The sequence below is a fragment of the Arachis stenosperma genome, chromosome 7 (assembly GCF_014773155.1).
Source record: "Arachis stenosperma cultivar V10309 chromosome 7, arast.V10309.gnm1.PFL2, whole genome shotgun sequence".
Classification (NCBI taxonomy): Eukaryota; Viridiplantae; Streptophyta; class Magnoliopsida; order Fabales; family Fabaceae; genus Arachis; species Arachis stenosperma.
This window is the reverse complement of record NC_080383.1, coordinates 719589-732648: the sequence shown is the minus strand read 5'-3', so window position 1 is coordinate 732648 and position 13060 is coordinate 719589. Positions and strand designations below refer to the sequence as shown.

General features: G+C 38.0%; 2 protein-coding genes across 2 annotated transcripts; both read right to left on the bottom strand.

Annotated features, from left to right (window-relative positions):
• Nucleotides 1-53: 53 nt before the first annotated feature.
• On the bottom strand, nt 54-1274 carry LOC130941117 (uncharacterized). Its single transcript, XM_057869511.1, has one exon. The coding sequence runs from the start codon at nt 1272-1274 to the stop codon at nt 54-56; it is 1221 nt and encodes a 406-aa protein (XP_057725494.1).
• A 1314-nt stretch (nt 1275-2588) lies between these two features.
• LOC130940201 (uncharacterized) lies at nt 2589-12913 on the bottom strand. The gene is made up of 4 exons (XM_057868270.1): nt 12673-12913; nt 12514-12567; nt 12197-12269; nt 2589-2844 (listed from the first exon to the last, which is right to left on the bottom strand). Exons 1-4 carry the CDS (start codon nt 12715-12717, stop codon nt 2654-2656), a joined length of 363 nt encoding a protein of 120 aa, XP_057724253.1. The 5' UTR covers nt 12718-12913; the 3' UTR covers nt 2589-2653.
• Nucleotides 12914-13060: the final 147 nt, after the last annotated feature.

The window sequence follows — 13060 nt, the reverse complement described above, 5'->3', positions numbered from 1 at the left end:
ATAAGGAAGAACAAACACACTGCAAATAATCTTTTAAAATAATAATAAAAACACTAAAGAAATGAGCTAGAATAACACCAGACAGGAGGACACATGAACTTTTCTTCGCATAATAGAAAATGACAACTTCCATCGTCCAAGTTGAAGATGCCAATATCTTGATATTCGGCACGGTACGGTTTCAATTCTAATAGGTTATCTGTAAAGTAGATTTGATTTCCTTTGGTTTGAAGACTTGCAGGCAGCATTTGAACAGAAGAGTTGAGTCCAATCATCAGTACGTAATTTTTCAAACTATCTAGTCTGGACCATTCTTTTGCATTCTTCTTTAATTCATAGATATCAAATTTGGAAGTCCAGTGACTTACAGGCATAAAATGTCTCGCCAACATCAATAAACTTCCGTTAGCACACCCAACCAAATATTTAAGCTGGTAAGGACCCACCGCAGCATCAGAGGGAGGTTTGGCTTCATGAATACCACCTACAGGCCCTGATTTTGTGTTTGTATCAAATTCGTATAGCTGGCCATCTTCGTCTACTGCATATATCTTCTCTCCAAAAAATATGACATCATGAAACGACGGTTTTCTAGTTGAAAGATCTAACCATCTCTTATCATTTGGTTTGTAAAAGGCTAATGTACAACGAGGTCCATATATGGCCACTGCCAAAAAATCTTCATTGTCATTGCTAGGACATGAATTTATAATAACCTTCCAAACCTCGGTACTATTTATGAAACTTTTCGAACAGTGTATATCATCCTTATTTTCATCATCCAAATCCCGAATAGTATATTCAAAGCCATAATTGTTAGGATTGTAGTCAATTATATCCGGAAAAGTTGATATTGGAGGAAGATCTAATCGGACCTTTGTAAATGCATTTAACATATACATCGAACCTTGGTATATATCTAGGACGATCAACCATCCACCAAAAGAACCACGGATCAATTTGTTCTGCATCTCTGGTAGCTTGAGATGGTGGATCTCGTCTTCATCGAGAGACTGAATATCAAGCGGTACTTCATCAGCAATAGGTAAGTTCATGAGATGGTAGATCTCCTCGTCTTCATAAATACGAGTACTGGAAGATTCTTCGGGTACCAGCAACCACAAAATCTCGCTGGAGATCTCTGGAAGTTTCAAGCTCCATTGCTTGCAAACTAAACGAAGTTGGATGAAATCATCGTACGAATAGAAGTGCTCTGCAATTTCCTTCAAGATGTCATCATGAATGTTTGCCCATCCATCAATGTCGTCACCCATATCTCAGACTCAAGCAGGATTTGTTTGAAGTTCGCTGTGTTTGTTACGTATATATAGGATTTGTTTTTTCTGGTGACTGAATATATAGGATTTGTTTGAGCCTCTTCAAAAATATTAATTTTTTTTAAAGGATCTTTAAAAAAATATTTTATATTTAGAGTTTATTTGGGTGAGTTTTTAAGAAAAGATATTTTTTCGAATTATCTTTTTTTTTTAAAGTTTTATGAAAAAGTAAAAGTAATTTTATATTTGGATATCTAATGCAAAAAGATCTTTTTATCTATCAATTATGTTTGAATATAACAATATAAAAGTATTTTTTTGTTTATTTATTACATGACAAACATATTTTTTTAAGAAAAAAAGATCTTTTAAAAAAAGATGTAGATTACACTTTCTCAAAAAAGATGTTTTTTTTTTATTTTTCTAGTACTTTTACTTTTACTATTCGAAATTCGCCAAACACACTAAAAATAAAAAAAATTTTTCATTGAAAAAAGATATTTTTTATCAAAATAATGACGCACAAACAAGCACTTAAATATTTTATATAAAAATATTTTTTACTTAATAATTATATTTAGATATAATAATATAAAAATATTTTTAAAGTTATTATGTTAACAATATGTTTTTTAAATAAAGAAATTTTAAAAATATATAAATTATAATTTTTTAAAAAATATTATTTTTATTTTGCTAATATTTTTACTTTTATTATTAAAATTTTGTTAAACACACTAATTTTTTTTCTAATAATTGAATAATACCTAAACAAACTCATAGTGTCTTGTTTGTTGCATATCTCTGTTTATTTATTTTGGGTAGATTTTATCCCATCTTATTTAATTTCAAATTTCAAATTTTGTTGAAAAATTAAAATTAAATTGAGGAGGATATATAACTAGTTTTTCTTGGGGAGGCTATCAAATATGAGTTTGGAATCTATCTATCTAATACAGTAATAGTGTGATACCTGACATGATCATATTGGAAATTTGGGATCTGTATCATTAATTATTTATTGTTCAAAACTTTTGTTTAGAGGAAAAATCTAATTTACTAATCTTTCTGTTTCTTCCTTTATTAACTTCTCTTGCAATAAACTGCAATTCCTTCTTATTTCCACAATAATTGAATTCAGTTCTTCTTCCTTGATTTAGTGTTAATACACGTTGATGGTTACCCAAACAACAAATAATCTTGGTTCCATCTTTGGTCTCAAACTCAAATTATTAACCGAAACAAAGCATTGATGCCAACACATAACATACCAACTCAAGGAGCTTAAAATAACATCTTACTAACCTTGTAATTGAATCTGTCTCTCCTTTTGGACTTTTCATTTAGGAAGGCTTCAATATCCTGTCTGGTGAATTCTATAACACCATAATCCGACCCAGCATTGCTAGGTGGATAGGGCCATGTTGTTGATCATTTCCACCATTTACAACTGCAAAAGCTGGCCTTGCTCTTCCATTAATAGGAGTTCTCATCATTTTTCTTGAACCCTTTTCAGCTCTACTAGCTCCTCTTGGTCTTTGTCTATGAGGATTTCGTCGCCCACTAACTAAACAAAGTCACAACAAAGAAAAAAATCAACAAAAACCATGGAATCAATAAATTATCAACAAAAATTTAAAAATAGCAGAGCCAGAAATTAAAAACAGCAGCAGCATAACAGAGCCCATTTTTATCAATAAATTCAACAAAAACACAAAATTCTTGTAATCTTATCCATGCTTGCACCTTCAGAAATCAAAACAGAAAATAAAAAGAAAAACACAAAGCACCAACAGCACAGCAGAGCCAGCACAAATCAATTATTTCAACAAAAACACAAAATTCTTGTAATCATTCAAAACTGCGTATTTATAAACGTTACAATATTTTTGTAAATTTAAAACTGTGTGTATTATTATAAAAAAATATGTGTATTATTATAAAAAAATTATGATTAAAATAATATCAATTTAATTTTTATTTTTAAATTAATTCCATTTTTAAAAGTTATATCTTGTCCTACGTATTTAAAATTAGTGATTCGAAATTGATTAGTACATCATTTTCTTAAAAGTCAACTCATTTGAATTCGTACTCGAAGAGAGTACATAAAAAAATAGATCAAATTAGATTGATTTAAATTTAAATGATGAGAAACCTTTAGTACGTGTTCATTTATATGATGAGAAACCTTTAGTACGTGTTCAGTTATTATATTAAAACAAACGTGAAATTGATGGACCAGGTAAAACAGAAAGAAATGAAAAAAATAATTCTGTTTCTTCTCATCATAAAATCAGATCACGTAATTTTTTATCCTGATCACAGGACTTTTAATCCTTAATATTATCTATTTTTATGTACTTTTTTTAGTTCTAATTCAAATAGTTTTTTTTTTTTTTACCAAAGATAAGAGACTCGAACCCGCAACCTTTTAATTGAGTATGGAAAGACTATGTCATTTGAGCTATTACTCATTCGCAATTCAAATAAGTTAGTTTTTAAGAAAATAATGTTTTGCATGTTGATATATATGTTTTTTTACGAATGATAACGTTATATATAAAAATTATCTTGCTCGCACGTATTATGGGTGCATCCGAAATATGACAAGAAATGCATTTTAGTAGATACTTTTATATTTATTTAAATGGTAAATATTATATTTATTTAATTTAAATAAAAAAATCCTAGCATTCAGAGCAGCAACGCATTTGTTTTTTTAAAAACGACCCGCATTAAGCAAACCGGCCGGTTATCAGCCCAAACCGGAGGTTCAGTCCCAATTCTGTCATGAGCGATTTTTAGTAGTGAATCAAATCACTTGTAACGCCAATTTTTAGTTGGACCGGTTCAACCAACTGGTCTAATCCAATTTTAAAAATCATGGGTCAAATAGGAGGTCAGGGATAGATCTAATACAAGAAAGGTTGGATCTTGTACTAGTGTATATAAACTGGCTGACCCTATATCCCTCTTTAGTGGTTATTAGGCTTGTGAAAAATGAATCGGATCATGTACCTTTCTTACTAGAAAACACCCCACAAATGAAGGCTATAAAGAGAAGGTTTAAATTCTAAGCAAGATGGTGCGAGAACAAAAAAACCAGAGAAGTCATTAAAAAAACTTGGAGCATTAATTTTAGTAGATCAACAATGTATATACTAGCCCAGAAAATCAAGACATGCAGACACGAATTGGTTTAATGACAATGCTCTAGTAAATATAATTCAAAGAATGTTATATATAAAAGAATTGCAACAGGAATTAAAATTGCTGAGAGAAGTTGAGAGTGTTTGGGGACTGAAAATTAAAGAGCTGGAGAAAAATTGAAGGAAGTGGTCATCCAAAAAGAGAAGTATTGACGACAAAAATTTAAAATTTGGTGGCTCAAAAAAGGGGACCGAAACACCCAAAATTTCCACCAGAAGTTAAAAATGAGAGCAAACTGAAACAAGATTTGGAGGATAGTATATAATCCAATACAAGCAAGCCCCTTTCAAACTTTCGTCGTGGTTCTTCTCTGCCTCGCCTCTGGTCCTTGTCCTTGTCTCTGTTCTTCGTCAATCTTATTATCATCGTCTCTGTTCCTTATGTTTATATACATCGTCATAGCTTGTCATTTCATTTTCGTTTCTTTTGATCAGCAGGTGATAATATCTGTGTTTATCAAGTTATATAGGTCTCTTCCAACTGTATCATATATCATTAAATACATTCATTATATTAGGCGAAATTTATATAGAAGAATTACAATAAATTAAATCACTGATGAAAGAATTGATGCAGGAGCATATATTTTTATATTTGTGTCATTAATTAAAGTAGTCAGTTTAGCATATATTATTAATTGTGTTATGAGTTAGTCCGACATCGCATGAGTCATGAAAGTTTCTCCTCTCCTACTAATATAAATATGTGTATGCACCCCGTTTTGTTTATGAATTGAATTGATTGAGTTATATATTTAAATAAGTTGTGTGTTTATTTTTTTCTAGGTTCTTTGAGAGTAAGAGGTACATTCTTACTTTAGTCAACCAAAATGGGTTTTTGGCTATAAGTAACGTCTTGACGTGGTGTGGATTCGTCAATAATGAGGTCTATAAACTCATTAACAACAAATCAACTAATATCAACAAATCAACTACAATAACTGTTATTTTGATTTTCAATTCTAATTGATTTTATTAACTTGTTAATTTGATAAATTAATATTTTAGTGCTGTTCTTAACTTTTAAATTTTAGATTGTTAAGTTGTTATGTTGTTCTTGACCTTTTGATAATTTGTTAATTTTATAAATTGTTAAATATATAAATTATTCATGATGTTGATCTTAATTAATTGTTCTTATTATTAGAAAGAGAATGGAATTGAGGAATATCAATTTACAGGTAGCTATAAATTAAAAAGATGACATTCACTGCGCAGAGCTCCTTTGTTACTTCATTAAATGTTTTTTTTGGGTTTCTGATGCAATACTTGAGATTAAGAATTGAATGAAAGATGAGCAATATTGACTTTTTTTCGTTTGATTGTTTGAATATGAATTCAAGATTCTGTAAAACTGACTTTTACTAGGAATCCTACAGCTTGCTCAATATGTTTCCGTTTCTCCCAAGCTGAGCCAATATACTGTGCATGACAGATTCAGGTTATGATATAAATATGGAATAGAAGAAATGATCTCAAATGGTTGATTGGTGCTCACCTCATCAGTGGCCTCAATACACCATCTCTCTAATTCACCCAATCTTACCTTTACATACTCTCTATTGCTGAATGAACAACACTCAAAATGTTAGTATTCTCTATGCAGCAAATTGACATGTAATATGAAGATGGTGAATAATTGAATGGTTTGTGATTGATTATTTATTTTTTTTGTTATTTGACTTTTGTGTTTGTATTTGGATGAGATTATAATATTGTGGTTGATTGTAATACTTTTAATTTGGATAATATTTTAAAGATTATTAGTCTATAATTATATTTTTGTGTGTTTATTTATATTTTAATTATTATTTTTTTATAAAATAGTTTTTTCGGTTCAACCACAGTTAAACCTATAAACCAGTGAACCAATAACTAGAGCAGTTCGATGATCGGTTCAGTTTTCAAAACCTTGATAAGAAGTGATCATGAAACTGAATTTAAAAACTAATTATTTGAATCTCTTTGTGAGGAATTCGGTATATCTCACGACTTTTCTTCTCCAAGAAAGAACAAACACACTGAATACAATTCTGTTACGGATCCGACCCACGGATCCTACACCCGGAATGGTCCTCGAAACCGGTTACCCGGGTCCGACCCGCTTCGCCCTTCTAGAAGGCCCGGAACCGGCCCTCTAGAGCTCCTAACCAACTTTTGAATTCAAACGTCTCCCTTATCTTAGCCAAACAAGATAAGATAAGATAACTACCATCACCTATAAATAGAGGACCCAGGTCCCTCCAGGTATTCATTCATTCCTCACACTTTATACCTCTTAGATCCATTCTGACTTGAGCGTCGGAGTGTCTTTGCAGGTACCTCCCCCCATTACTCCAGCCAAGTGATCCGGCATCTGCCTCAACCCGCAAGTTCTCGATCCATCTCTCAACCCGTACCAGAGACATCTTGTACATTGGCGCCGTCTGTGGGGAACTCTGCAACGTTGTGGCGGCATGGCGGATAATCCAGAAGAGCAATCATCAAACTCAGATTTCTTGCGTGTAACTGAAATCCCAAAGGAATAATGTTTCCTTAACTTGCATCACCTTTGCAGGGATAACACACCCTCGCCCTACTCCAACGGCGAAATCCCAAAGGAATAATATTTCCTTAACTTGCATCACCTTTGCAGGGATAACACACCTTCGCCCTACTCCAACGGCGAAATCCCAAAGGAATAATGTTTCCTTAACTTGCATCACCTTTGCAGGGATAACACACCCTCGCCCTACTCCAACGGCGAAATCCCAAAGGAATAATGTTTTCTTAACTTGCATCACCTTTGCAGCGATAACACACATTCGCAGCCCTTTAGTGAGACACCTCCACCTCTTGGACCCTCTCATTCACCACTCCCTCATCCGTCTCTCCAAGCGCCATGAAGCCCGGCCACCCGACGACCTAAGAGAGAAGGCGGTCCAGATAACCCAAGAGCTGTGCCTCAGGGTGCAAGACCTCAAAGGCCGAGTTACACCCAAAGAAAAGCACAATGCTGAAAACGGAAGTCACGCAACCTCCAGATCAAGATCTCGCCATGAAACCAGGCACGGCGGATCGCCAGAACGGCGACATGCCAAGAGATACAATCGCAGCATCTCCCGTGACCACGGACACGACAGGATGCCTGAACGACGACACGGCAAAAGGTATGATCGCAGCGTCTCACGCAACCCGGCTCATCAACATGACACGGACGACAACCGACGACATCGAGAGGCCAAACGCACAAGAAGTGACCACGTGATAATGGGAGCCACTCCCTTCACTGAAAGAATCCTGAAAGCAAAACTCCCTAAAGGCTTCGACAACCCTACGGATATGAAGTACGACGGAACTAAGGACCCCCAGGAGCACCTAACGGCCTCCAAGGCCAGGATGAACCTGAAAGGAGCCGCTAACGCGGTCCGAGGTAGGGCCTTCCCGGTAATCCTAGCCGGGCCAGCGATTAAATGGTTCAACGCCCTCCCCAACGGATCCATAACTGGCTTCCACGATATCCCACGGAAGTTCATGGCCCAATTCACCACCAGAATCACCAAAGCTAAACACTCCATCAGCTTATTGGGAGTCACCCGGAGACAAGACGAGTCCACGAGAAAATACCTCGATCGGCTTCAACGATGAATGTTTAACGGTCGGCGGACTCACAGACTCAGTTGCAAGCCTTTGCCTAACTAACGGGCTCAGGAATGAAGACTTTTGGAAACACCTAACTACCAGACTAGTGTGGACCATGCACGAGATCCAGAGCGTCGCAAAGGAGTACATAAATGACAAGGAAGTAAGCAAAGTCGTAGCCGCCAATAAACAGCAGCACGGCAACACGGCAACACCCCACACGGCAACCCGACTTTCCGCCATAATCCGATGCCCAGAGAAAGTCAAAGAGACCAACCCAAACAAACCAACACAAACCGACCACCCAGGATCGGGAAATTCTCGAACTACACCCCCCTGACAAGCTCCGATTACCGAGATATACCACCAGATAGCGGATCGGGGTATTATCCCGAAAGCCCGACAAACTCAAAGAAAGAACGGGCGGCAACAAGACCCTTTACTGCGACTACCACCGAGGTTACGGGCACAGGACACAAGACTGTTTCGTCCTTAAAGACGCCCTCGAACAAGCTATAGGAGACGGCAAATTCCCAAAGTTTGCCAAATTCATCAGAGAACCAAAACGCGCGAAAAAAGATAGGTCGCCTGAGAGGGAAGGACGCAACCCGAGAACACAAAAACAACCTCCCAGGGAAAGTCCAGAAGACGACCCGGTCATAGTAGTAAATGTCATCACGGGCAAGGATGTGTCAGGCAAGTCAAGATCAACACTAAAAAAGGACCTCAAAGTCTTGGCCGTCAGAGATCAAGCCCCAGCTACCACAGCCGACAAAACGATAACTTTCTTGCCCGAGGATTGCCAGCACGGCAACTCGGCCGAAGACGCACTTTTCGTCATCTCGGCGAGAATCGGAACAGGACTAGTTCGAAGAATACTGGTGGACACCGGCGCAGACTCCAAACATCCTCTTCCGAGGTGCCTTCAACAAGCTCCGGCTCCGCAACGAAAATCTCCAAACACACTGCAACGGTGTCACGGGACTCGGAGACAACTTTCTCAAGCCAGACGGTTCCATCATTCTTCCCCTTACCATAGGGACGGGAAGCCAGAGGAATACAATCACGTCCGAGTTCGTCATCCTCAAGAACTCCACCACCTACAAACAACACACTGCAACGGTGTCACGAGACTCGGAGACAACTTCCTCAAGCCAGACGGTTCCATCATAGGGACGGGAAGCCAGAGGAAGACAATCACGTCCGAGTTCGTCATCCTCAAGAACTCCACCACCTAAAAACATCATCCTCGGGAGAAAGACCATTAACAACCTCTCGGAGGTCATCTTCACCAAATTCTTACTCATGAAGTTCCAAGCCGATGACGGCACTATCGGCACAATACACAGAGACCGGAAAGTCGCGGTAGAGTGTGAGAACACCAGCTCGACCCTCCGTAAGAGATCCCGAGATGCAGCAGGCATCTTCCTCGCCGACCTCGATGCACGCCAAGACCAAAGTCCGCGCAGAACCGTGCGAGAAAACGACAAAGAGGCAGAGTGGGACCTTGCAGACAAGGTCAGGAACATAGCACACCTACGGGAGCTAGCCCTAAAACAAAGAATAAGTCTAAGGTACAATGGCAGCATGGTACATGAGACTTTGGACCAGGAGACCTCGTCTTACGACAAAACGATATCGGTCCACCCACTCCCGGAGAAGGGATGCTCACGCCCAACTGGGAGGGTCCCTACCAAATTAGGACGGTAATCGAAAAAAGAGCCTACATGCTCGAAAGACTAGACGGGACCAAGCTTCCAAGATCCTGAAATTCCACCAACTTACGGTGCTACTATATCCTTCCAAAGCAACAAGATTGAGGTCGTTTAAGACTATCTCTTTACCCTTTATATTTTGCCTTTTTTACTTGCATTTATTGCTTAAGTCGTTTAATCGTATATTTTCTTACTGGGCACTCTTTCCTACCCACATTGGGAGGTTTTGACGAGGCCCAAACCATAAATGGAATTCATTTTCTCAAAAGCATTGTCCCGTCCGACAGCACAAACCAAACGCGGCTACACGGGAATCGATTATCCAGAAGCCAACAAACGGATATCCGAATAACAAAACGGATATCCAAACGGCTACACGGGAATCGATTACCCACGAATATCCAAATAAGTGAACGGCTACACGGGAATCGATCACCCCGAGGCCAACAAAACGGATATCCAAACAATAAAACGGATATCCAAATAAGTAAACGGCTATCCGGGAATCGATCACCCCGAGGCCAACAAAACGGATATCCAAACAATAAAACGGATATCCAAATAAGTAAACGGCTACCCGGGAATCGATCACCCCGAGGCCAACAAAACGGATATCCAAACGATAAAACGGATATCCAAATAAGTGAACGGCTACCCGGGAATCGATCACCCCGAAGCCAATAAAACAGATATCCAAATAACAAAACGGATATCCAAATAACAAAAATAGTGACTCATGAATCGATCACCCGCAAAGTCTTGAAATCGGCCCACCGAGAGGCCTAAAATAAGTTCACAATAACGACCCAAAAAAAGGCCACACAAAACAAGCATGAGCTAACGGTCTTCCAACTTGCGGAAAGCCAGACTAACCAACATCCTACCAATAAATGCAGGATGATGTCACGCCCTTTTCAAGCCCCTCACAGTCTCCCAAACTACAGAGAATTGGAATCCCCAACGACTTAGCATTGAGACCAAGAAAGCATACTTTCATGCTCCGGGGACAACTATTCCAGACCCGATCTCCGGACCCTTCTTCGGAACGGTCATCAAATCCGGCATGTGATGAGACGCCCAAATAACGTGCTCCTCGCTTGACCATGAAACGGCCAGGAACTCCCCAAATCCTCGACCTTGACTGGAAAAACCAAATAAACGATCTCCTTGCCAAACCACAAACGGCGAGGAAATGGTTCCTCCAGCGATGAGACCGAGCACCCTCACTCTCTCGCTCCGGGGGCAACTGTTACGGATCCGACCCACGGATCCTACACCCGGAATGGTCCTCGAAACCGGTTACCCGGGTCCGACCCGCTTCGCCCTTCTAAAAGGCCCGGAACCGGCCCTCTAGAGCTCCTAACCAACTTTTGAATTCAAACGTCTCCCTTATCTTAGCCAAACAAGATAAGATAAGATAACTACCATCACCTATAAATAGAGGACCCAGGTCCCTCCAGGTATTCATTCATTCCTCACACTTTATACCTCTTAGATCCATTCTGACTTGAGCGTCGGAGTGTCTTTGCAGGTACCTCCCCCCATTACTCCAGCCAAGTGATCCGGCATCTGCCTCAACCCGCAAGTTCTCGATCCATCTCTCAACCCGTACCAGAGACATCTTGTACAAATTCTAAAGCTCTCTCTTCTGCTTCCTCGTCATTATATCTTTTCTCTCATAAATTCAACAGAACGGTCTAATATCAAGTTCCCCCATTCTCCTCACACCAATATTTCCACGAGTACACGTCTTTAACTCCCTGAAACATTTAAAATATAAGAAACCATGGAGAAAGGAAAGGAAGTTTCAATGTTTAGAGCATAAAAATCCATGAGCCACAAGTCAGGTAACAGACGAGAGCTGAATATCGTCACAGTATAACTGTTGCACCATTACAAGCCAGCATTGCTGGTCTCTTCTACAGGTACAGTTTTAGAGACCTATAAATTAGAAATAATCAATTGAGGGACATGTTAATTAGATATCAAATAAATAAGTTTTGACTTTAATAGAGTTACTTTGTTACCTTGATTTCTAACTGAATAAATTAAATTAGTGCTTGGTTCAATGTCCCTATCTCTCGAAGTGACTGTTCCTTATCTCTTAATTCGTTATATAAAACATCCATCACATTCAAAACTTTAGAATCTCCATCATCTTCCATGTGCTTTATGACATTTAATTTTCCTTTTAGTTGGTGAATTTCCAACTCCAATTTTCGTTTCATATCCAATTGTTTTTCAAGCTGGATAATTTTAGCATGGAGTTCTTCTTTTTGTCGCTGGATAAACAAATAGTCAAATAGCATTAACAATTACACCTTTTTGCAATATAAAGTATAAACAAAGCCTTAAAACAGGTTATGCAAACCTCCTGATTTGCAGCCATTAGCCTTCTCTTGTTCATGAACAGCAATCTGAAGAGAGCTGTTTTTCATTGCATTCTGAAAAGACAATAAAATGAGGATTATCAAATAAACCTATCTTACATGAAGGTACATCAGTCATCAACCTCTTAAGCCCAGCCTAAATGATAGCATAGTATACTAAGGACAAGAAGTAAAATTAACAGGAAAGAATTATTTTCCTTCACAAATAAGCACATTGGAAAGAATTATTTGCTATATGAGTTTTCACCCGTGATCAAATTGTTATGAAATATGTGTATTGTGAAAATCCTAAACTGACCTCTTTAGGCTGTGTTTGAAACTTCAAGACAGAAAATTTCTTCGTATTAAGGCACTACATGACATGACATTAACAATTGAGTATTTAAATAATTAGGAAGGAAAAGTATAGATACAAAACCTCTGACACTAGATATATAGCTCAATGTTGTAAACTCACATTTTTTCTGAGAATGATCTGGTATTGAGGATCTACTTTGAACATGATACGCTTTTATTGTCATTGCCAAAACTTGCATAGCACTAATTGCAGCCAATCAATTTTCTTGCTGAAGATATAACTGAGCAACTTTCCTAGAAAAGAAGGCAGCTTTTCTCTGGTACCCAAGATTACCATACAAACGAGCAATTTCAATATATAATACAAGTCTATCACTTGCATCAATTAAAGATTTAGCATCATCGGCAGCAGAGGTCAACAACTCAACCACCTCCTTAAATCTTAAAGCCTTCCAAATCTGAAAAAATTGAACAAGGAATCAATCCTAGTGGTTTATAGCAACAAAGATAACTGTGTCACTTGCGCTATATAATACTAAAAAAATCAA

Bases quoted from the DNA above. Each gene is read 5' to 3' on its own strand.
- LOC130941117 (XM_057869511.1), bottom strand. From the start codon at position 1,274: ATGGGTGACGACATTGATGGATGGGCAAACATTCATGATGACATCTTG.
- LOC130940201 (XM_057868270.1), bottom strand. From the start codon at position 12,717: ATGTTCAAAGTAGATCCTCAATACCAGATCATTCTCAGAAAAAAT. The intron at 12,568-12,672 runs GTGAGTTTACAA...CATGTCATGTAG, and splicing joins AGATCATTCTCAGAAAAAAT to TGCCTTAATACGAAGAAATT. The intron at 2,845-12,196 runs GTTTGCATAACC...GACTTTGTTTAG, and splicing joins TAATGGCTGCAAATCAGGAG to TTAGTGGGCGACGAAATCCT.